Below are 27,064 nucleotides of genomic sequence, written 5' to 3'. Positions count from 1 at the left end.
GATTTTACCCACTTGCTTTATGCAAACAATACAAAAAAAATGAAATTGAAAGAAAATAAAAGTATGCATGCCTGACTGTCCCATTTCTGCTGTCCCAAAGGCCCCGTCACCCTTCTGAAATCTATCTCCATTTACCCATTGCACCATGTGAATTATGAAATATCTGTTTATCCTGTGTTAAATCATGGCTGCCGTGGCATGGTTCTTGCGCGGCCCCAGATGGCGAGAGGCCCATAGGCTATGACTGGGATGCTGTGAAACTGTGAACGCATGAGTTGTTCACAATCAGCTGAGGGGGGGCTGGGGTGGCAGCTGCCACACCATTCTACATCACCGCAGTGCTGGGAGGGATATGAGTGTGAGGATAGGTGGACTGTGACAAACAAAAACTGAAAAATACTTGGCATTGAAAAGGCCTCTGTTTGATTTGTAATGCAGTGTGTCCATTACATTACAACATAGAATTGAGTTTATGTGGAAGGAAACTTTCCTGTATCAGAAGTGGCTTAATGGCTTGCAGTTTTTGGGGACAATACAGAAGTTTGGAATTAACGTTGGTTGATGAGGGAATTGAAGCTTAATTGTTAATGATCTAGGAAGGAAGGTTCAAATCTAGGCAGGGTGGACCCTGCCATTCTTCCAGCTTTGTGGCTACTGGAGCCAACAACAGATTTTAGGTTGTTTTGTTGACCATAGAAAAAGATTTTGACTGGGAAAAATTGTGTTAATGATAAGACACAAACAAGGTATGGGGTCAGGGGGTCAGCTAATAAACATTTAATGGCATTGTTTCAACACTTAATCATTATACATGCACCAGAAATAGGAAACAAGACAGTTGTTTTTTATAATAATGCTTAACTTGGTAGATTCCTGTAAACCAAGTCTTCTGTAGGTCAAACACCATGTATTACATGTGAACCTTTGTAATGTGTTTACATGTCCTCATAATTGTTCAGCAGACGAAAAGTGAATTCTGGGAATGCAAACCGCAGTATGTGAGGGAAAGTTCATGTCCGGGCAGGAATCTCACACTCACCGTCTGCCCAGAGAACCAGTAACCCCTCTTTAACCTCCATCCTTCTGTCCTTCTGTCCATACTCTACAGTCCTGTCTCACTCACTGCCTGCCATCCCCAAACCACAAGACAGCCAGCACCACTCTCTCACTTTCTTTCATCTCTCTTTTTCAAGGAAAGACCAATCATATATAGTACAAGTGTTGTAGCTGAGATCACCACATTTGTGTTGAGACTAAGACCAAAAGAGGGTCGAGTCAAAGTCAAGACTGGGACCAGGAGAGGGTCAACTCTGAGACTAGATTGAGATCAGAAATGGGTTTATTTTTAAACAGGGTTACTTCAAAAAAAAAAAAAAAAAACTGAAGTGAAACATTTATTTTTTCATTATTTTGGTCAGCATTTGCATGCATTTTCTCTGTCTCTCTTTATCTCTTTCACACTTTCACACACACACACACACACACACACACACGTAAGGACAGATTAACAAACAACACTAAATAATAGACTTTATTGTCAGTTTGTTCCTCACACAACAAACCAAATTCCCACTGCGTGGAAATACTGTCATAAATATTAAACTGCTAATGAGCCCTACAACCAATGTAGCAATATACGGCAAATTCAACCTTCATACAACCTCCCCACAACCTCCCAAATCCTGATCTCACATGGTTTCAAGTCAAGTTTAATCTCTTGTTTATCACAAATTTACACTTATACCTCTTCACCTGTATATCAAAACTGAAACAAAGTTTGATTGTTTGCTTTTTGGACTACACATCTGAAAAGAAGATGCATTATTACCCATCTTTGGATTTTATTCCAAATATTAAAGAACATTTATGTTTTCCTCAACTCATCCCATTAAATTTCTCAATAAATCTCCACAAAACTTTTGTTCACCCAATGCATTTATCCAGCATTTTACAAAACACTGAATATTTTGACAATAATATTTCACAGATATTTTACCTTTGTTTGACACATTTTTGCAGGCAAATGTGAGGCAAATGTAATAATTTGAATAGGAACCCACACAATCTGCAGCACACAATTTGAACAGCCCACTGGCACCTCTGACATTAACATTGTGCTTAACACATGGAATATTCTTGCTGACTTCTAACTGTATTATGGACTGCTAACATGTTAAGGCCATGATGGGTACAATCCTGGAACCAGTGAGCACACTCAAAAAACGTCTAAAATTCTCCTCGCTCTGGGCAAAAATCATGCACGCTTTGCTCACATACTCTGCATAGAGAGTGGGAAAGAGAGAGAGAGAAAGTGAGAGAGAGAGAGAGATGGAGGGTGTAGAGAGATAAGGCCTAGAATAGTAGCTCCGATTCTCCACAGTTCCGCTCCATTGTTCACATCCTCTTTTTATCAAATCAAGTGACACTTATTATTATATTCTCCATTTAAAGAGCCCCCGTACTTATGTGGATAATCTTCTGTCATCTGCAATGCGTGTTCATTTCACAGCTTTTCCATATGAAAGATTCAATTTATCGGTTCACAGAGCGAAAACGCTCACTCGCCCGCTTATCTCAATCCGATCACAACAGTCAGCCCTGTTCATTACTGAAGGCAGGTTTTCATGTGTCTCATTTAATTTCAAGTACTGTAGAACTGTTCAGTCACGAATTTGTGTTGGACAGTCCCACTGTACAGAAGCAGATGCAACTCTTGTTTATTCCACATCTATTTACAAAATCAACTCTTAATAAGCAGCTTATGAACTCATCTAAAGTATGTTGGCTTTTTGAAGATAGAGACAATGAATGAAAGAAATGCAAACAATTTACAGTATATTGTAAACAGACTGTGATGTGATAGAATGACAAGGATTGTGAACTGGCAGATTAACTGTAAAAGTGTTATGCTGGCACTTACAGAGGGTTTCCAGCATTCAGTGTGGAATTAATAAATTATGTGGTTATTTTTTCTTTGTTTACTTTGCAGGTTTTTTTTTTTTGTTTTTTTTTTGCGAGTTTGTATGTATGCTGAGTGTTATTTGTGCATGCCTGGTTTATAACTCAACCAAATGTTCACTGGTGATAACAAGCCCTGAGACAAATAGCTCATCCCCTAATTATTTATTATACATTTTATTAATTATTCATATTTTAATAACATTTCCCACGAACTGTAAAATACAAAATTGCGCACAAGTAATGATTTGACTATGAATAACTGCATATTGTATTCATGTAATACAGTGCAACTAATTAGTCTGTAGCTTAATGGGCTGGGAGAAAATTCATCAAATGTAAATAAGGTCTAAATTCCCAGTCAAATGGAACACTAATTACTGCAGTAATGTCTTCAAATACACTATTACCCCACAATCTGGAGCTACATAAACAGTATTTTAGTAATTGTAAACAGAACATAACAGCTTGATAGATGCTGCTGGATCATAATTTTAACCCACTATGTTGTTCAGTATTACATTTAATATATTTTAAATATAATAAATTGTAAATCATTACATAATTATTCATATATTTAATTATTTAACATACAAGTGTCAATCTAAATTGTATTTTAATAAATTAATTTTAAGCACTCTTTATAAAAATGAGTTAAAGTGGTTTCTGTTTAAATTGGAGTGAAATGTAAGTCAATGAAATGTGTCTTTATCACTTAAATCTGCATCAGCTGTCATTAACTCTCCAGTTCAGATTTACATTCACTGCATAGATTTTTGTTTTGGACAGCATTTTATTGCTCTGTTTTACAGGAGTATAATTATTTGAAGCTGCCTGAGGCTGTGTTCATGTTTCAGTGGGTTTCAGTTAGACGTTGCAGTGGAACTGTGATTTATGAATACTGCCATATATATATATGCAGGAAAAGGTGTTTGCAAAAGCTTAGCCATGAAGGTCTAATTTTTAAATGCAGTAATAAACTTTATACTTTCCCATGTGCTTCCACTGAAATCAAGCAGAATACTCATGTTTACAATTTACTTGGCGGCTACAACTTTCTTCAAATACACTAATCAATGGATTCAAAGGTTTAAGAGGTGGATAGAATCAATTCTTTAAAAAAATAATAAGGGTTTAGTAAGTTCATTACATTTGGTTGGACAGTAAATATAATCGAAGTCTACACACATTTCCAAGGCCATATTCTTTCCCACACTATTGTAATAGTGTAGCACATAAAACAGATTTTTTTTTGTACATTTATAAAGAGAAATAACTTTAATTTAACAGTTCACCATAGGGACTCTCATAATGATCCATAACTGTGTCTTCACACAAAACACAAACTACAACAATACAATAAGAATCAAATCTTTACATTTTAATGTCAAGAGTAATGTCAAAAAAATATTTTATTTCTCATTATATTAGTTCAAATGTTTTGATTAAGCATGCATTTTTTAATTATTCAAGAACAAGGACTTTAGTGTTTTTTTTTCTCAACTTCTATTTTGTACTCTTTCAATTATATCAGCAGTTAATACTCTAAACTTTATGACCAATGGTAACAAAAATAAAACCTATGATTTATAGTGTGTCACCAGTTAAAAGTCTTTGTCAGCAAGACTGGAGCCGTACAGATGACATTTTGTTCAGGTTTGTGTTGGCAATGTTATAGCATTCTTAACTTCATCCGTTGATGTTGACTGCATGTCACAAGCCCTTAGTTCACCCTTTACAGATAACTCGTTGCCTCCACTTTCTTCTACAGGAGCAGAAAACAACAGAGACTTTAATGTGACAAAGGAAGAGACAAAGAAGGAAAATAAGAAGAGACAGAGAGTGAGAGCAAAAAAGTAAATGATAGATACTCAGCAGAGAATAAAAAAAGGTCAAACGGGCAACTGATGTGTCATGTTAACGGGTGCACATTTCGGGATGCACCCCTCTCTCTCTATCAGGTTTTGACACAAAGAGGATATATAGAGAAATTATCCTACTAACCTTGTTTGAGGACCTTAAATCAAGATGGCTTAGGCATTATTTCATTCATCAAAGTCACAATATTTCTGCAGACAGGCCTAGAATAGTAATTTAATAAAGGAAGAGCAAAAACAACAGAGCGAAAAGTGAGAATATGACTTACTCATTAACATCCTGAACAAAAATAATATTTTATAGTAATATTTTTAGCCCTAAAAAATTATTTGGACACATAAGACATGCTTATAAATCAGAAACAAAAAACAAGCATATAAAACAAAGCACAAAATATATCATGATTATTATAAGATAAAACATATAAAATATTTTTTTATATATTTAAAATGACATAATGATATAAACTCAAAATTATAAACTCAACACTTTTATTTTTGCCTCCATTTTTCATGACTTTCAAGACTTTCTCTATGTACACAAAAGGCCGATTTCTATCAAATTTTGTTCACAAATCTGTCTAAATCTGTGTTAGGGAGTAGTTCTCCTTTGCTGAGATAATCCATCCACCTCACAGGTGTGGCATATCAAGATGCTGATTAGACAACATGATTATTGCACAGGTGTACCTTAGGCAGGCCACAATAAAAGGCCACTCTAAACTGTGCAGTTTTATCATACAACACAATGCCACGTATGTCGCACGTTTTGAGGGAGCATGCAGTTGGCATGCTGACTGCAGGAATGTCCAGCAAAGCTGTTGCCAGTGAATTTAATGTTCATTTCTCTACCATACTGTAAGTCGCCCCCAAAGGCGTTTCAGAGAATTTGGCAGTGCATCCAACCAGCCTCACAACCGCAGATCACTTGTAACCTCACCAGCCCTGGACCTTCACATCCAGCTTCTTCACCTCCAAGAGACCAGCCACCCGGACAGCTGCTGCAACAATCGGTTTGCATAACCAAAGAATTTCTGCACAAACTGTCAGAAACCGTCTCAAGGAAGCTCATCTGCAGTTTGTCGTCCTCATCGGGGTCTCGACCTGACTGCAGTTCAGCGTCGTAACTGACTTGAGTGGGCAAATGCTCACATTATAGATGGCATCTGGCACTTTAGAGAGGTGTTCTCTTCATGGATGAATCCCAGTTTTCACTCCACAGGGCAGATGGCAGATGCTGCGTATGGCGTCTGGGTGAACGGTTTGTTGATGTCAACGTTGTGGATCAAGTGGCCCATGGTGGCGTTAGGGTTATGGTATGGGCATGTGTATGTTATGGACAATGAACACAGGTGCATTTTATTGATGGTATTCTGAATGCACAGAGATACCGATACCGAGATCATGAGGCTCATTGATGTGCCATTCATCCACGACCATCACCTCTTGTTGCAGCATGATAATGCATGGCCCCAAGGAACACAATTCCTGGAAGCTGAAAACATCCCAGTTCTTGCATGGCCAGCATACTCACCGGACATGTCACCTATTGAGCATGTTTGGGATGCTCTGGATCGGCGTATACGACAGCGTGTTCCAGTTCCTGCCAATATCCAGCAACTTCACACAGACATAGAAGAAGAGTGGACCAACATTCAGGCCACAATCCACAACCTGATCAACCCTATGGGAAGGAGATATGTTGCACTGCATGAGGCAAAAGGTGGTCACACCAGATACTGACTGGTTTTCGGACCCCTGAATACATTAAGACCGATTTGTGAACAATATTTGAGAGAAATAGGCCTTTTGTGTACATAGAAAAAGTCTTAAAGCTTTGATTTCAGCTCATGAAAAATGAGGGCAAAAACAAAAGTGTTGCGTTTATTATTTTGTTCCAAATAGTATTTAAATTATTTAAAATAAATGTATATATAAATATAAAGCAGATCAGCACACTCTTACGGCACTGAAGTAATGCTGTCTGTGCCAAATAGATTTGAACTGAGGGAACAAAGAGTAAATGCACCCCATTCTGCATTTGCCAAAAGTGACTTCATTGCTCAGTGACAGAGGAGCTGGAGAGAGGAAACAAGGACGGGTTTCTCCTAAGCATGAGTAATCATTGGTGCCTTAAGGAAAGATTTAAACTGCGATTTAAGATCAGCAACAATGAAAACTGTTTTTGTCAACTCTAAACTGACCTCTATAAGCTCCTTTTCAACAGTAATTTACTTCAGAAAGCAGAGTTGAATATTGGCTTTATTCTTTTCAATGTTTACCTAATTGTTTTCTTTTCAAATATATTTTAAATTTAATTTACTCCTGTTATGGCAAATATGAATTTTCAGCAGCCATTACTCCAGTCTTTGTCACATGATCATTCATAAATCTTTCTAATATGCAGAGTTTCTTTTGCACAGTAAACAATTTTGTGCAGTTTTTTTTTGTTGTTGAGTTAAATACTTCCTAAATTTAAAAACAGTTATCTTTTTTTTTTAATCTTATTTATTCTATAATAGTATCTTGTATGTATAGTGCTATGTTGTGTATAAAAAGTGTTTACACTTTATTTGGACCTCTCTGAAACTGATGCTTTGTTCTTATCTGTCAGTTACTTATTGAAATATAGCTGAACCAAGAACATTTAATGGTAAATGGATGGCACTGTGGATCATCCCTGGTCCAAACTGAATGAAATGTGAGGAAATGAGAGCCAACACTCTGAATGAAACTAACATCTTTGATCATTCAAAGCTCAATGTTCTAGAACTCACATAAACACACACAGAATCTGACACAGATCGATGCATGTTGAAGTCAAGCTTTAAAGCCCAAGAGGTTTACTATGAGATCTGTATTGAAATGGTGATTGTCACTTTGTGAAACTGCTTTAAGGTTAGATTGCTCCTATTCATTTGATGTCATAGCTGGTCTCTGATGGCTTTATCTCAAATACTCCAAAAGGCAAAGTCTGTGGATGTGTGTGTGAGAAGATAGAGATAGAGAGCAAATGGTACACAGACGGCCAAAAAAGAATAAAAGACTTTGTTCATAGAAAGGGTTAGGATTATAGAGACAGAAAGGAGATTTGTTCAATTTGAAGAAATCCTTCATTTATGTCCTCATTTGATACTGAATCTCTTTTTTTCTTTCCTTTCTCTGCCCCAGGATGAAAAAAATCAGGTATTAATAACCAACGCCTGGCTACAGCTGGTGAGTTTTTACTTCGTTTCCTTCTGTACTCTTTGTACATGTGCTTTAAGGCAACCAAGTTCACTTGACAGTCATTTTGGTCAAATTTCTAGGCAAAAAATTCCAATAATCCTAGGCTAAAATCTGTAGTCTTTAATCACTGTTTTGACATGTTCACCAACAGTTGATTAATGGCTGTTGTGATCAAATTTGACAAATTTGATGAAATTCTGGCAGTTTAAAAAGGTTTGTCGCATAGTCTTGCAGTGTGATGTCTGCTACGACGAACGTCAAAACTGTCTTTCGTTTTTCAAGACAAGCCATGCTCAGAATTAATGCTAGAGATTTCTTGTAACTGCCATAAACTCCGGCGCTCCCGTCCTCCACTCACAGAATTAACATGACATGTTGCTTTTGCTATGATAAACACCAGTTGTGCTGCTGCTTTTATGTGGGTGGGTGGGTGTTGATTACATTATTCTTCCTAAATATGCTGGTATTGCCGTCATTCATATACTTTTCATGATAGCCAACATTTCAGCTCCACTTGTAATGAAGCTCACTGAGCTTGTATGGGTTGATAATGAAAAACTCCAGAAAAGATTTCTTGTGCGTACCCATTTTTATTGTGTCTTGACTGTCATACAGTCTGACATTAATGGCATCTGAGATCTCACAGTGTGACATGATCGTCATGTTCTTACAGTCTGACAAGCAACAATAGCAAAGGACTATTACAAATCGTACAGTATGCGCCCACCTTAAGTCTTCAAAACTATGCATTCTATATTGTATGACTTATAAACTAATAAATTTTGACATTTATACATCATGTGTACCATATGAATGACTTTTCTGATGTACTGTAGCAAACTTTCTCAGTATAGCTCACCTGGTACAACATTCACTTGCAATGTGGAGCGTTTGGGTAAAAGTCCAAATTAAAGAGCTAAAAGACTTGTAGAAGCCAGCTAAAATTATTTTATGTGCTTAAATGTGCTTTTATCTCACGTTTGGTTTTGTTAACACTATCGATTAGGTTTTGGGTAGGGTTTATTGAAGGTGGTACATTAATTTCAAAGTAAACCTTTTAGAAACACACTCTACATTTCATCAGAGGACTACCAAAATACAAACAAAAACCAAGTTGCCAGAGTCACGTTTATTTGTATTTTTGCAGAGACTTTGCAGAAATTTATCTCAATATTTTGCAGAAATGTCGCCATAGGCATGTTTTTCCAGCTTGGACTCAAATCTGATCACAGTGGTGTCATAATGTCAGACATATGGACCTGTTTAGTTGTGTTTTATCCCTCATGTGCTCTGTGTAACTCAGTTTTCCCTCATGTTTGTTTGTGTCATTTGTTCAGGTGTGTCATTAATTATTTTCATTTTCTTTAGAGTATATATAGTTATGTTTAGTCCTGTGTTACCTCGTCCTGTCTACTACATGTGCATCCTGCCTGTCCGCCCTTTTGTGTATTATTAAAGACTATTTGCATTGTTCAATGTCTTGTTAGTACGGTTAATTCACCATAGCAGTGACAGAAGAACGGACTTAGAATAGAGTAGGCGGTGTTATTTCTTGCGTTTTTTGGTTTTGTTTTTGTGAAATTTTAGTTTTTTTGTTATGGAGTATGCCGCAAGATTCACCGCCTTGGCTCGGAGGAGCCAAGATATTGAGGATTTTATGAGGGACTTCAGCTGTCTCACCATCACTACCGCCCTCACTAAGTCCCTGTTCAAGACCGGGGCTAACTGTTTCCTACCCATCGACCTCATACCGGAACGCGACTCGACCCAGAGCTCAGCCCACCATCACCCTGCTGCAAGCAGAAAAAGTATGAGCTTACTGCTGATGGAGAACCAGAGTCCGCCGGGACTGACAAACCATCTCAAAGTGGAGCGACAATGCCGAGGATCGCCCCAGTTCTAGAGCCCAACAGACCAGGTGCGACAGCGGGCAACAGAGTTGCCACAGGAGAGAGTGTTAAGGACAGTGACAGCTCCGCCCACTGCATCATGGCTGAGGGTTAGCTGAGCTCAGTGGACTGTTATTTGGATATATATGCATACTTGCCCCCTCTTCTCCCACCCCGTCTGAACTCTCTGCCTGCCCTGAACTATCTGTCTGCCCTGCCTGTCCACCGTGGCCCATCAGTCCACGAGCTCTGCTGCGCTCTCTCGTCCATTGTCCCTTGGGCTTTGCCTTGGTCTGTTATCGACCATCCACCACCTTGGGACTTCAATCCTCCTGCTACACTTCATCCTTCCGGCTCGGTTAGGCCCCTCCTTCCCTCCGGCTCCACCGCGGCCTTCTGGATCCCCGCCTCTGCCTCAGTGGCCGGAGCCATCTGCTCTGCCTTGGCCCTCTGAATCCTCCATGTCACCATGGCTTTTAAGCTCTCTGTCGGCAGCCCTTCCTCCACCATGGCTCCTCCCTCCGTCAGCCATTATAGCTGCGGCCTGGGTCGCACCTGGCTCCTCCAGCTCCAAGTCCCTCCTGTCCTCTTCCTGGCTCCTCCCTCCATCTGATCAGCCATGGCTCCTCTTGTCTCCTCCATGCATTATCTCAACCCTGAATGTTTGTCATCCTCCTTATGAGTGTCCGTCCTCCACTGGAGCCTCCACCTGTCTTGTCTTCCTGCCAGCCCTTTGCCATCCCCTGTCACCATCCCTTCACCACTCCTTGTGTCCTCCTCCTAAGCCTCCTCCATCTCTCCTTTTGTTGTTCTCTGCACCGTGAGGTCGCGCCTTCCAGAGGAGGGTGAACTGTCAGACCTAAGGACCTGTTTTGTTATGTTTCATCCTTCATGTGCTCTGTGTGACCCAGTTTTCCCTCATGTTTGACTCTGTCATTTAGTTCAAGTGTGTGTCATTATCTCCATTTTCTTCAGTGTATATATAGTTGTGATCAGTCCTGTGTTCCCTCATCTGATCCACTGCATCTCTATGTGTCCATCCTGCCTGTCTGACCTGTGTTTACCCTTTTGTGTATTATTAAAGATTATGTGAATTGCTCAGTCTTCTTCGTGCATTTCATTAACCATATCGGTGACACATAAATGTTGCTTCTCTGGCTCAAAACATGCTAAAAACTGTAATTAACTATATTTTTTATGGAGAAATCACAGAGTAAATTCTAGGGTAAATTAAGTCAATGAAAAAGATGATTGGCTTTTTAACTGAAAGGTGGAACTTCCATTCCTACAGCTGTCATACTGAACATTATGATTTCTCTTCGTCATTTAATACAAAGTGGTCCGTGTCCTCCACTTATACTTTTACAGCATCATTTTTTAAAAGTCTATTAGCAATTTTGCTTGTTTTAAACATGACAGTCCCCGTGTTCCTGTCCTGCTCATTTATGCCACTTGGTGGCATGTCTTCCTCAAATGCTCATTGTTCAGACATCACCATGAAAAGCCAAAAACAACAACAGAATTATTTGAAATTTGAATAGGTTGTTCCAGTCACATGGCTTGCAGGTGATGAGAACAAAGGTTTCAGTCCTCAGAGCGACAAGATAACAACATTTCAATGGCTTCTAGGTTTAATGTCACACCCCTTGGTCACATAAGGTAGATTTACTACTAAAATAACTGCTTGAAGTGGAGCAGGACCAAGTCTGTGTCTGGGAGCTTGACTTATTATGGGCATTCTGACTTAACTTATGGAATGGTGTGTACAAGGCTGCCATTGTCAGGTGCACCCCCCTTTGGACTGCATTTTTTTGTGCAGCATATGTGACCCATACTGACAAAAGAAATCAGAACGCACACTGGCTAATTTCGAGCTACAGGCAAAAAAAAAAAAAAATATTTTTCACAAAAATTTGTTTGTCAAGCCCTCATCTAGCAATCCCAATAATCCAAATAGTAGTTTAACATTTAAAATTATCTTTATACGTTTTCTGAGAGGTGTACCTTTTCTGCAATCTCTTCTCACCACTGACTGACATGAATCCTCATATAAAGACACTTCCACCAGCGTGTGTTTGAAGCGTGTTGACTTCAAATGGGTGAAGCTCAGTTATTTTTTGTCCAATTCCAACAAACCATATATCATTTTGAAGGTCTTATAATGGAGAAAAGAAAAAATACTCCTATATTTATTTATTTATTTGCTCATTTTGACTAATTTTGTGACTCACTTGAGTAAAAGCTTCCAGGCTGAGAAACATTACAAACCAAGGTAATTGCTAAAATACCTAAGACCACTAAAGGTGCAAAACATAGGCACATTAAATATATTTGGTAAACATAATCAGCCTGAAAGCAGGCAAGTGTGAAATTTCATGAAAGACACGGCTTGCACAAACTATGGGTTTTAGTTGTTAGAAGGTGTTTCTATCTGTCTGAAACATTGCTCAGCTCTAATTCACCTTTTTTTGACCTCATCAGCCATAATGCATGAGTTAACTTAACCATGAAATTAATATTGGATAAGAAATTTTCTACAAAGGGGCCACCCTGATTTTGAACCCAACATTCAGACCAGTTGCTTTCCAAAGTGCCAAGCAGGCATAGAGACAGACCTTGCACAGATAATCACCAACAAACTGACTTTTGGTTTGTTGACATTGCAAAGTATGGCCCACAGATGAACGTCACATGTTAAATGTAGCATTAGACACACAGGTTTATGATTGAGATAAAGGCTGAGAGAAAGATGAGCGGTAATAGTGAAGGTTGTAGCGGTTGTCGTGTGGTTTGGTCCTGTATTTTCCGAATGTCAGCTAAAAGTAGCTACATCTGTCTTCTACAAAGCTCAGTTGCTTTGCTACTGATTTTGAATAGGAGTTCCATTGTCTCCTCAAACAGGCCTGACTGACTTAACTGCAGCTTTTTACCCTTTCTGTCTGTCATTCCTAATGTCTAAAAAATGTCTCAGTTTGTGGAACTGCTGAGGTGGTATGGAAGCCCATGTTTCTTTGACAATGGCCTTCAGCTCATCTGCATTGGTCTCTTGTTTCTCATTTCTCATCTCATCTCCTCTTGACAATACCCCATAGATTCTCTGTGGGGTTCAGGTGTGGTGAATTTGCTGGTCAGTCAAGCACACAAACAACATGGTCATTTAACCAACTTTTGGTGCTTTTGGCAGTGTGGACAGGTGCCAAGTCCTGTTGAAAAATGAAATCAGTATCTTCAAAAAGCTGTGAGCTTCTCCACTCTTCCTCCAGACTATACGACCTTGGTTTCCAAATGAAATACAAAACTTGCTCTTTTCTGAAAAGAGGACTTTGGACCACTGGGCAACAGTCCAGTTCTTCTTCTCCTTAGACTTTGGACTTTTGTGCTTTGAATTTATTTAATATACAAGTTTCACAATTTGAGCTGAATTACTTAAATAAATGAACTTTTCCACAACATTCAAATTTATTGAGATGCATCTGTAAGTTGCACCTGCTATTATTACCACAACAAGTTATCTCTAAACGATTAAACTTATACAATTTTTGTTGTTGTTGGTAGCATGGGGAAGATGAAGTGTAGAATGATGGCATGATCTTAAATAAAGTTCATCAAATTGTTCTTGAAAGGCTTTTCCATGAATTCACTTATAGAAATAAATAGCACAAATGTATTATACTTATTTTATTAAGTAATGCATTTATTATTAAAAAAATAAATTGGATTTTTTATTTTTTATTTAATATAAACAAATTATTTTAAAGTATAAAATGAAAATATCAACACAGATCATTCAAATATACTAATACGAATTTGGACCAACAATTATGTTCTCAACTTATCTTTTATTTGTTCTAAAATCTGTTGCTTAGAAAACATGAAACTGCATGTGACTAAGTGGATTTTTTGTTTTCTTCCTATGCTTTTATTAGACACGGAGTAGAAACAGTATGTTCTACTGTAAGTACGTGTTGCAGTACATATATGAAATATGTGCAGCACACATTCCCTGATCCTTTCTAGTGTGTCCGGAGAGAGAGACATCGCCTCAGGGAATACGATCACTAAAGCACACTGGGACATCTGAGCCACAGAGACACACACAGAGAGAGAGATGTGTGGAACAAAAAATCCTCTTTCCTCCTGAATGATCTGATGTGATCTGTGAGGATGAAACAAACATGATTTTCCTCCTGTTGTTTTAACTCAATTAACTGTGCATCATTGAACACACACACACAAGTAATCAGAAATAGCTGAAAGGTTGAATTATAATGACAGCAATCTGTAATATATGAGATAAACAGGGACAAATGTAATAAAGAATATATGTGCTTAAACCAACATCATCAAATTCATGCCAGTTTTTTTTTTACATTCTCGAGAACTTCTACCACAATTTCCAAGCGTTACTGGGATAATTCATCCAAATCATCAGAACTGTGGCAATGGCAAAGATGATTCAAGAGACCTACCTACAAAGATACATTACTGTTAAAAGTTTTAGGCACTTGTGTAAAAATGCTGTAAAATGAGGATGCTGTCAATAATAATGTTATAAATATATATATTTTATCAGTAAACTTCTATTAACTAAATGAAATCAATATTTGGTGTGACCATGCTTTACATTTAAAACAGCTTTTGCCCTCATGGAATTTTTCAAGTAGTTTTGCAGGTAGGTCTCTTGAAGCATCTTGGAGAAATTGCCACAGTTCTTCTGGATTTAGTCCATCTCTCTTTGTTCTGTTTCTTCATGTTATTCCTGACAGACTGGGTGATGGTGAGATCAGGGGCCTGTAATGTTTTGCCTAGGGTTAAGAGATGAAAGAATATGACAAATTTAAAAGTCATGTAAAAAATAGGTGGGTGGACATGGGGAGGACAAATAAAATAAATAATCTTGCTCTTTCAGTGCAGTGACAAGTGAAACTTGTTAAGTTAGTTTATACATTTAAAAATATATAGAGACTCGAACATGTAAGGTCAGATTTTTTATTTTTTAAATAGTGCAATCTTTTGATACTACAGCTTATTTATATTACATGATCTGTATACATTAATATTTATTTCAAATAAATTATTTAAAATAACTGTTGAACTAAAATTGCTTGTGTGTAAAAGATAATTAATAATAATGATAATATGAATCACTATAATTATATAAATCATAAAATGACTCAGTAATTATCATTAAAGCCAGACTTCCATTTTGTTTGTTTGTTTTTTTTTGTTTTTTTTTTTTTGCATTAGTGACCATTAATTTGGAGCAAGATAAACTGGGGGAGTGACTTTGTGTCAGACATGTGTCACTTCTCTCACATCTGATTGGTCAACTTCAGTTTGAGATCCATAACCCAGAACATAGCCTGCCCCGGCCGGAGCAGGTTAGCCGTGGAGTGTAAATTACCATGGCAATGAATGCTGCTAAAAGCCAAGCCACTTATGTGGTACCTAAAACCCAGGATTGGTGCAAACTAACCTGAAACTTACCTGGCTAGCCAGCTAATCCAGCTTCATTGTACAGGCCCCAGATCTTTGTGTGGAGCACTGGCTCTTGTCAGACTCCTTGTGCAAACAAAAATCTCTGGATTATTACAATTAATGACAAAATGAATGTTTGGAAATGTAAACTGATATTTCCTGCTGACACTACTGCAAATATAGAAATAACATATTTAAAACCATTTTTTAAAATCTGAATGAAAACTGTAGTGTTCAAATAATTTTGGCCACCACTGTATATGAATAAATAGAAGCTCAGATTAAAATCTAGATTTTTATGAATTTTCATTTTTTTTGGTTGAACCCTTCATTAGTAAATCAGTATTTTTGTCAAAGTATATTTAAACGTGATTTTTTTTTAAGTACGTATCCGCACACAATGTTAATATTTCAATGAATAGGGAATGGGGCTTGAGGAAGCTTCATGGCCAATCTTAAACTCTGAATTAACTATTTGTACATTTTCCCTAATAACTATGAAAAATTAACTATCAACAAACAATCCACATTTGACAACATAAAACTGCAGCACTGCAATGCTACTGTACTGGAATAAATATGCTGAGTATCAAAAAATGGGAATATTTGTTCTAATTATCAATATGGCATCTGATGTCTGATTTCAGAATGCAATGTCTTGTTTGACTCAGACGGCATCTCTAAATTCATTTAATGGAGTATTAGTGTGCTTTCTGTTGTTTATAAGAAAGACTGCTTGTGTGCTGCTTTAAAAAGGTTTTAAAAAGAATATATTACGCTAAATCCACTGTGCCACTGCATATTATCCTGCCCTTTAATACAGGGGGGAGGCAACTTTAGGCTAGAGAAAATATAGCCACGGGCTGTCTACACCTCTGAAAAGGGATCAGGTGGAGTTCATGCACAAAGAAGTGAGATGTCAACACACATTACTCATACTAAATAGCTTTCAACTTTAACTTTAACTTTAATTAATGGCATTTATGCGATTTTTAGGGATTGTTTCGGCACATTGTGATTGCACATGCATATGCCTTTGCTCTGTGTTTTATGTGTATTTATGTTCTCTTCTTATTTCCCAGTGCTAAATGTACACATGTGTACCCTGGGCAGACCACAGCTGTGTGATTGTATTATTGTGTTTTCTGGCTGTGTGTTTTTGTCCAATATGTTTGTGTCTTAACAGTCAAGCCTTTTAATGGTGTTGAATCTGATGTGTGTTTTGTGTATTCAGGGATGGACGGATGTCTATCTGAGCTGGAACCCTGATAACTATCCTGGTGTTCAGACACTGCGTTTCCCATCCAATCAGATCTGGACACCAGATATTCTGCTGTATAACAGGTAATGGACACATTGTCACATTAATATAATTTTGTTTGCTTGGAGCCCACTACTTTCTATGTTCCTGCCTATTAAACTTTTTTTTTTTTTTTTCAATAAAGCAATAAGCCACAGGATGCTGTTCATACAATACAACACATACAACATAATCCAGTGCCTTATTGCTTTTCTAAGACAGCAGCAATAGCAATACAAAAAGGTATCTTCAGTGATAAGAAAAAGTGGCTACATTTCAGTTTAGGGTGTGTAATTCTAGATTTTTGTATGGAGTAATATCAATTAACAATGTGTGCTTACTATAGGGTTGGGGTGAGAGAATGCTTTAGGGTTAGTTGCTTGTGATTATAAATAATTTTATATAGCAAGTACCTGTAACAAGTGAAATGAGGACACTGTAGAATACAGTTTTACAGATTAATTTTAGGGCAAGATAAATAATCTGTCGGTTGTCAGGAAACAAAGCAAAATGATACATGAATATAGGATTAAACTGATGTGATCATGGTTTGTATAAACAAGTGTGGTTACACTTTATTTTAAAGTGTCCATGTTACAGTGTAAATATTCAATTAAGTTCTTAGTAATATTAACAGTGTGTACCTACTATAAGGGTATGGTCAGGATTAGAGTTTGGTTTAGGGTAAGTTGCTCGTAATTATTTAAATTTACTGTTATTACTATAGCAAGTACATCGAACGTGTAATGAGGACACTGTAAGACAAGGTGTTACCAGAAGTTGGCATTTGGGCGCAAAGGTTTGGATCAGGAATATTTATAAGATTACACACAAACATTAGAACAGGTGGTGTATTAAGTAGTTAATACATAGTTACTACACAACTGGCCTGCCAGCAATAATATCTGCCCCACGCCCGCATCCAGATTATTTTGATAGCGGCTGGTTCTGAAATAGATCTTTAATGACAGCAACAGTTACTCAAAAATCAGAGTATGTGAGATGAGTGGAGTGAGAGCGGTGTGATTTTGACTGGAGCAAGGTGCAGATTTTTTAAAAGGTGGAGCATTGTTGTTTTCACTCACTCCAGCACTTGTACAATTAATGCCAATGGCCCGTCATATAACTGCATACAGTATGCCTATTTAGCAAGAATTACGTTAAACATATTTAGCTAGATAGATAGAGAAAGAATGTGAAGGCTATGGACGGCGATGGACATGAGCGGGAAGTTAAAGTTCTCAGAGAATTTGTTTGTTCCTTCTAGATAGGCTACTGAATATTTTCAGCTGAAAGCATGATTTAAATAAGTACTATAACAAGGAATCGGTCACTCAACAATGCATTCAACAAATGTAATCTTACAGTGCTACTTCCTCTGTATCTGATTTCTAATGAACAGAAATCTGTAAGAAATGCATCGATCCGTAGGTAAAATAACTGATGAAAACGTACTGTTATTTTTATCACAAACAAAATTCGCACTGCAAGACCCAGTAATTATACACTCACCTAAAGGATTATTAGGAACACCATACTGATACTGTGTTTGACCCCCTTTCGCCTTCAGAACTGCCTTAATTCTACGTGGCATTGATTCAACAAGGTGCGGAAAGCATTCTTTAGAAATGTTGGCCCATATTGATAGGATAGCATCTTGCAGTTAATGGAGATTTGTGGGATGCACATCCAGGGCACGAAGCTCCCGTTCCACCGCATCCCAAAGATGCTCTATTGGGTTGAGATCTGGTGACTGTGGGGGCCATTTTAGTCCAGTGAACTCATTGTCATGTTCAAGAAACCAATTTGAAATGATTCGAGATTTGTGACATGGTGCATTATCTTGCTGGAAGTAGCCATCAGAGGATGGGTACATGGTGGTCATAAAGAGATGGACATGGTCAGAAACAATGCTCAGGTAGGACGTGGCATTTCAACGATGCTCAATTTGCACTAAGGGGCCTAAAGTGTGCCAAAAAACCATCCCCCACACCATTAAACCACCATCACCAGCCTGCACAGTGGTAACAAGGCATGATGGATCCATGTTCTCATTCTGTTTACGCCAAATTCTGACTCTACCATCTGAACGTCTCAACAGAAATCGAGACTCATCAGACCAGGCAACATTTTTCCAGTCTTCATCTCGTGCAAATTGTAGCCTCTTTTTCCTGTTTGTAGTGGAGATGAGTGGTACCCGGTGGGGTCTTCTGCTGTTGTAGCCCATCTGCCTCAAGGTTGTGCGTGTTGTGGCTTCACAAATGCTTTGCTGCATACCTCGGTTGTAACGAATGGTTATTCCAGTAAAAGTTGCTCTTCTATCAGCTTGAATCAGTCGGCCCATTCTCCTCTGACCTCTAGCATCAACAAGACATTTTCGCCCACAGGACTGCCACATAATGGATGTTTTTTACCTTTTCACACCATTCTTTGTAAACCCTAGAATTGGTTGTGGGTGAAAATCCCAGTAACTGAGCAGATTGTGAAATACTCAGACCGTCCCGTCTGGCACCAACAATCATGCCATGCTCAAAATTGCTTAAATCACCTTTCTTTCCCATTCTGACATTCAGTTTGGAGTTCAGGAGATTGTCTTGACCAGGACCACACCCCTTAATGCATTGAAGCAACTGTCATGTGATTAGTTGATTAGATAATTGCATTAATGAGAAATTGAACAGGTGTTCCTAATAATCCTTTAAGTGAGTGTACATTATAATGCTTACAACCAGCTTGTCATGTTGTAGGAAAAAAAGTTTGCACACTATTGTTCCAATAAGCCATTTTTAAACTTTCCTGTTATTTTATTTATTTTATTTTTTATTTTTGATATTTCAAGCATACTGAGCAGAGCTGGAGCATTGTGATTATTAAATGCTCGCATTGTAAATTCTATGGGTCTGGCTTCCGGTCTCATCTGTGTCCACTCCGACCAGCTATTTTTAGCTGAACAAAACAGTTCGTTTTGCTGCTTGATATTGAAAGTTGGTTTGTCTTATCATATTATTTTAATGTATTATCTTAATTGTGAACACAATGGTTTGAAGTGCAAAGTGCATTGTAATTCTCCTTGTTATTTACCTATAGTGGCTAATAAACCAGAAGTCTCTCCCATAGGGTTACGTCATTCCAAACACATAAGACCTTTGATGATCTTTGGAACACAAATTAAGATACCTTTGATGAAATCTGAGAGCTTTCTAACCCTCTATAGACAGCAATGTAAAGCTGTGGTACTCTTGTTAATGGTGGTGGATGGTGACGTGGAGGAAAATTCAACTTATGGGTTTAGAATGACATGAGGGTGAGTAATTACTGACAGAATTTTCATTTTTGGGTGAACTATCCTCTTAAATGTTATACGAGAAAGAGCATGAACATTCTTTAATGCATTTTTTTTTTTTTTTTGGTCCACTGAAGTCAGAAAGTCCTTTATTTTTGCTATGAAATGAAGGTAAGTAAATTACAAATTTCATTTTTAGGTGAATTCTGTCTTTAAGAAAGGTTGAAGTTTGGATGGGCTTTCAAAGCCTTTAGTCAATACTCAGTAGATTTGAGTCACCATCCGTTCCATCCGAATGGAGGTCTGAACTGATTTGTGATGCAGTTTTATAATATCTTACTTCAATCTAGTTGCTCTTACCACAGAATTGAAAGCTCAGGCAAGTAAGACAAGCAGTGAAACATCTGTTTACAAATCACAAAGCATTAATTAGCTTTTTTCCCCCTTCAAATTACTACAAATCCACCTGCCAACAACAGTTAAACCATTAAAACGTTTACACTGAGAAAGACTTGATCATAACATTGAATTATGAATTTAATTACAGAAAGTCAGAGAGTTATACTAAGTTTTAAGAAGAGATAACTTAGAGATAAAATAAGGCATACAATCTTTATTTTTCTCAGACAGAAGGAGACTAAGTATGTGCTCCTTAAATCTTAAACCGTACAATAAATGATAGTCAACATTTGTATCAAGGACCATTCTGAATCAGTGCTACTTTTAGTGCTACTTTCAATGTGTTTAACCTCTTAGGAATAGTCAGTGTCTAGTCTAGTATATTAACAGGTTTAATCTCCAGAAGAGTTGATATATCATTTCATCATTGTGCCCTATCATTGTCCCATTAATTATGTGCAATATCCAATACACTATTTATACTTATTTAACATATCCTACCTCTTGTTTTTTATATAATATATTAATATTATATAATATATAATATATTTTTACTCACATTTATTTTATTTGTCTGTCACCAATAAATAACTCTTGTGTGTAAACAAACATCTGAATCTGAGTCTTCAACTTTAACAATGTAATGTATTCTGATTCTCTTCATTTAGCTGCATTGCTTTTAGTTTTATCATATCCCATCTTTAATCCAGTGTATTTGGATTCTTTCTAATATGTTCCACACCCTTTACTACTTGATCGGAAGATGTCCAGATCATATTATAGAGGTGATTAGAACAAAATTTATTTAAGTTGAATACCAGTAGAAAAAGAAAATAGAAAGGAGAGGAATACAGACAGAGAAGTTAGTGAGGTGAGAAGAGAATTACACACATCATTAAGCTGCTTACCCATAGATAAACTCCTGATGATGGCAATGTCACTGTTCTGAAAAGAATAAAAGAAAGAGTTCAAGAGAGACAACATGAGTAAAATAATACAGAAAAACTCTACAATTTCAAACCCTTCCATTCTGTATGTCTGTCTCAAAGAAATGGTATACAGTGTCAGTGGTTGGATGAAAGTTTGTGTTTCTTTAAGAGATTCATTTCAAGACAGGACTATACAAAAAATGCAGGGAAATATCAGGGGTAGGTGCAATCCATTTTAAGTGTCTTTTCCTGTTCTGATGCAAACATCCATGCTGTAATCAGTGATAACGTATTGTGGAAATCAGGGTGTTGTCATATTTGCTTCTTGTTTTTTTATTTTTTAGAACATATTTTTCCCAAGAAATTTGAATTATTTACAAGAGCTGGTCAAGAGTTTTCTGACATACATGTTATAGTAGTCAGGTATCATACAGAACAGACGATGAAATTGTGCAGATATATATATATATACTACATACTGTAGTAGTTATATTAGTTTTTCTCCATCACTTTGACTCAATTATCAAATTAGTTTCAAATTAGTTGATTTTCACTGAAAATTCTCAAACTCATCACAACTTCTGGTTGTGAATTGTTGTTATGTCTACTAGCTTGCTATAGTGTTGCAAATGGGTGGAAGTTTTATAGAATTTTTGTAAACTTTCCAGGATTTTTTGGAAATTTTAGAAAAATGTTGTACATTTTCAAAACCTTTTGCAAAGTTCTCATTATGCTGGACATGATCTGCCTCCTTGCAACCCTACTTGCCATTGTAATGAAATAGGAATCACATCAATTAACAAATTTGGAAGCAAAGGCTATATATATAGAGTTTGCCAAGCACAAGCACTGCCATGTCACAACTCTAAATAGCAGCAGCTACAGCAGGTGCATCTCAATACATTAGAATGTAGTGAAAAAGCTCATTTATTTCAGTAATTCAACTCAAATTGTCTGACAGTTGTCCAAAACAAAATCATTGTCAACACCCTTCACCAGGAGGGGTAAGCCACAAACATTAATTCCCAAGCTGGCTGTTCACAGAGTACTGTATCCAGTTGTCATATTCCTCTTGTTAAGCCACTCCTGAACCACAGGAGAAGAAGAACTGGACTGTTGCCCAGTGGTCTAAAGTCCTCTTTTCAGATGAGAGCAAGTTTTGTATTTCATTCGGAAACCAAGGTCCTAGAGTCTGGAGGAAGGGTGGAGAAGTCGTTGCCTGAGTTACGTTTCCACAGTCTGTGATGATTTGGGGTGCAATGTTATCGGACCAAAATCACTGCACCCGTTTACCAAGAAATTTTGGAGCACTTCATATTTCCTTCTGATGACCAGCTTTTTGTAGATGCTGATTTCATTTTCCAGCAGGATTTGACACCTGTCCACATTGCCAAAAGCACCAAAAGTTGGTTGGATGACCATGTTGTTTGTGTGCTTGACTGGCCAGCAAACTCACCAGACCTGAACCCCAAAGAGAATCTATGGGGTATTGTCAAGAGGAAAATAAGAAACAAGAGACCAAACCATGCACATGAGCTGAAGGCCACTGTCAAAGAAACCTGTGGCACCTCAGCAGTGCCACAAACTGATCACCTCCATGCCACACTGAATTGAGGCAGTAATTAAAGCAAAAGGAGCCCCTACCAAGTATTGAGTACATGTTTAGTAAATTAACATACTTTCCAGAAGGCCAACAATTCACTAAAAATATTTTTATTGGTCTTATGAAGTATTCTAATTTTTTGCGATTGTGAATTGGTGGGGTTTTGTTAAATGTGAGCCAAAATCTTTACAGTTAAAGTAAAAGAACCAAAGCCTTAAACTACTTCAGTCTGTGTGCATTGAATTGATTTAATACACGAGTTTCACAATTTGAGTTGAATTACTGAAATAAATGAACTTATCCACAACATTCTAATTTATTGAGATGCACATGCAAATACAAAAAATTTGTACAATACCTTTATCTCTAGAAATGTTACATGTAAACTTATAACAGTTTCCCTTAGAAGTTTAAGAAAAATTGCCAAAGCAATTGAGAAAACCTGTAATGTATTGTGCAAAGCAGTATGTGCTGTACTTGCAGTGTAAATCCCAACATAAACACTCTCTCACATCACACTTATCTGTAATATAAAACATGCTGTGTGTTTGCCATGTTTGTGTATGCTGGGAGAGGATAGATGTACTGTAGTGTTATGTATTATTTAGACAGAGCTGCTCAGGGGTCAGATTCACTTTCCTTACCACCACCCTCTTTTTATATAATGGACTGCACTGATTACAAGACTTCCATCCCCCCATTTCTTTCTTCATCATAGTCTTTTGTGTGCATTCTGCAGAAATGCATGATTACAAATATTTGCCTCAAATTCCAGTGATAAAAATGATCAGATGTATTTCCCTTCAGTCTCTCCTAATGTTTCTCTAGCATCATTTCAATTGCCAATGTGTAATTTCATTAGCAGATCTTTAAATCAGGATGTTTTTATCACATCACAGAATTCTGTAATCTTGGTGTTGTCTTAATAAGAGTATTACTCCAGGTTTACATTATCTGGATTCAGTACAGTAATTAAAATGAGCTTTTCATTTTGTAGCAGAACTACAACCAGCAACATATTGTGTGCCAGATTTGGTGTGCAACACTCGTTTATAGAGCAGATTGCAGCTGAATGATTTTATTAGTTACAAAAATTACTGGGCCTGAAAAACACTGTAGTAAAACGTTTGGTAAGTTACTAAAAATATTTCACTAGTTTGCAATGCATCCTTAAAAGTGTTAAAAAAACTGATAAGGATAAACAAATCTGGCTGGAAGAATATGCAAGATGATTTGAAAAATAATAAAATAAACTGCAACATATGCATGTGCGATGTGTTTGAAAGGGTTCAAACCATTTAGAATATTGCAGATTTCCTATCACAAATCACTGATGGTACAACATTGAGACAATTGATGAACATATTGTGTGGTCCAACTGGACTAACAAGTTGAATGGAAAGATTACCAGGTCCTCCTGTTTATTTTCAGTCATTCATATTTGAAGGAAAATTCAAATGCTTATTTTTGACTCTGACATCCTTCATAAATGTATTACATCACAACAACTAAAATAATGGAGAAACTGGAAAGTGCTTTACATCTGCCATTCATGTGAAAACTTTTAAGAAACATGACTTGTGTAGAAGGAAGGAAATGTATCAAATATTTAGATTTTTCAGCTTAGTACAGTTATTAGTTATTAGTCACTTAGTGATGAACAGCATTATCTTTTATTCATTACTATATTGGTCTAGATTGGTCCCATGTGCTCTGCAAACAGTTTATTTCCACCATATACCACCCTAACAATAACTTCATATTCTCAACAATCATTTGGTTTTTAATTTAACACATTTGTCATGGACAATTAGAATTGCAACTTAATGTGCCTGTATGATAGAGAAATGGGAGCTGTGTTTTGTGTCTGTGACTGACAGCAGTAATTGCCTTCTCTATGGCCAGGCTTCATAAATCTGCATTATGCAAATGTATTTTGTCGTAGTTTGACAGGTGTCACCTCTTCCTAATGCAGCATTACAACAGCTTACTTGCAGTTTGAGAAAAAGATGTAAAGAGCTTTTAATCTACATCATTTGAATTCTGCCAGATCATGCACACCTTAAAATATCGCTCATGGCCACTCAGCCAATTGCATTGATCCTCTTGGCAGAAGACAGTAGCTAAAGCATCATGCCATGTTAAGATGAATATATTAAGAGAACATTCAGAGATGCTGACTGTGATGACTCGGAGGATAAGATGAAAGAGGATAAACCTCTAAAGACAAGACATAAGCATTTAGCTAAAATATTTAATGAGAATGGATGTGGTGTTGTGCCAGTGGTGTACAGGACACCCCCGCAGCCCCCGTGGTGTGTGGGACATTCCAGACTTTCTAAAAGGCTTTCACAAATCATATAGAATGTGTTTTTGTTTTGAAAAAAAATTTGAATGTGGAAATATGCATGGTCTCTTTAAAAAAATTTTTTTGGAATGCTGTTTCATGCTCGAGACACTGCGAAAGATGACCGCAAAGGTGGTGCAGTGGAGCAGAAAAGCGTGTGAATGTGGTTTTAAAACAACAACCAAGGAAAATACATTTTCTTTCACATTTTACTTGTCATATACACTTTACTTCAATAGTAACAATTGCAACATAATTGAAGTAGATATTTTTACACTTAATGTGGCTTTTGCATTAAGACATTGATATTAAAGGACCAAGAGTGCAGAATATGAATGCAATGCACAACGTTTTATGTTAAAGGGATAGTTCACCCAAAAAATTTAAATTTGGTGATTATCTGCTTACCCCCAGGGAATCCAAGATATAGTTGACTTTGGTTCTTTCCGTTTGAACACAAATGAAGATTTTCAAACCGTTGCAGTCTGTGAGTCATATAATGGAAGTGAATGGAAAACACGGCTTTGAGAGTCAAAAAATACATAAACAAACAAAACCAAATTAAACCCTGTGGCTCGTGATGATACATTTGCATCTTATTCTTACAGTAGATTGCAGACTTATATTTCCATTACTGCCACCTATCTCTCAAATGGACCATTGACACTCCTAATTGAGATTGTAGATAGAGTGTTAATTGTTTATTTGAGAGATAGGTGGTAGTAATGCACTTATAAGTCGACGATCCACTGTAAATCAAGAAGAAGCCAGTTCGGACACTGCAGTGAAAATGAGAGGTAAAAAAATTATATAAATACTGTTCAGTTTCCGATTGTTTTGTGTCTTTACACATCAATTTATCGTCACGAGCTGCAGGGTTAAATTTGGTTTTGTTTGTGTACGTTCTTTTTTTTACTTTCAAAGCTGTGATTCCCGTCCACTTCCATTATATGAAAGACAAACTGCAACGGTTTGAGTTAAAAATCTTTGTTTGTGTTCTACTGAAGAAACGAAGTCACCTACATCTTGGATGCCCTGGGGGTAAGCAGAAAATCACTGTGAATATCCCAAATTTCTGCCACAATACCATGGTGCAGTGAGTGTTACTACATAAATTCATGGTAAATGACGGCGATTTGTAGATTGAAAAGCCTCGTTGCACACAGTGTTTCCACTGTTTGGCTTTAAACTAGCAGTTAATGAATGTTTAACTATTTATACATACTATTACACTTGATTTATCCAGGTGAATATTTAATGCCAAGTGTAAATTTTGTTAAAAATGCCAACTATTGCTAATAATGGGTTAATTTAGCATAGTTTTGACTTGACTACATGACTGATCAGCAATTGAGTTACTCTTTCACAGGCATGTAATGGATATTTTATGTTGAGCAAAAGCATCATTGTGAGCATGACAGGTGATTTGTATGGCAAACTGGTAATTTGCAGGCTGGTTCTTGTGCTAATTGCTGTCAAAATAATTATTCTTTCATTATGTGAGATATTGTTTATTTATTTATTTACCATAGCTGTTAGCCAGGCAGCCTCCTCTCAGTTTGGTAGGTCGAAATCTTAAATCTGGTAGGTTGAAATGGAACTTTGAATGGGATGTTGTCCTCTATGACTCTTAAAAAAAAGGTTTTAAAATGGAAAGGAATGTTATAGGAGCATATAACAAATGGAGATTACTTTTTGAGGACATTGCTTACATCTTGATTTATTTTACATAATGGTATTTGTGTTTTTAGCTCAAAGACCAATATGAAAACA

General features: G+C 37.0%; 1 protein-coding gene across 2 annotated transcripts in view; it reads left to right on the top strand.

Moving 5' to 3' along the window:
- Positions 1 to 27,064, top strand: part of chrna8 (cholinergic receptor, nicotinic, alpha 8) — a 69,612-nt gene that overhangs the window by 18,814 nt on the left and 23,734 nt on the right. For both annotated transcript variants that reach the window (XM_052545267.1, XM_052545266.1), the window contains exons 3-4: positions 8,007 to 8,051; positions 16,665 to 16,774. In XM_052545267.1, the coding sequence (XP_052401227.1) occupies positions 8,007 to 8,051; positions 16,665 to 16,774 (155 nt within the window). The remainder of the gene's footprint in view (positions 1 to 8,006; positions 8,052 to 16,664; positions 16,775 to 27,064) is intronic.

Source organism: Carassius gibelio, chromosome B1 (genome assembly GCF_023724105.1).
Source record: "Carassius gibelio isolate Cgi1373 ecotype wild population from Czech Republic chromosome B1, carGib1.2-hapl.c, whole genome shotgun sequence".
NCBI lineage: Eukaryota > Metazoa > Chordata > Actinopteri > Cypriniformes > Cyprinidae > Carassius > Carassius gibelio.
Note: the sequence above shows the minus strand (reverse complement) of the source record. Positions and strands in the feature narration are given on the sequence as shown.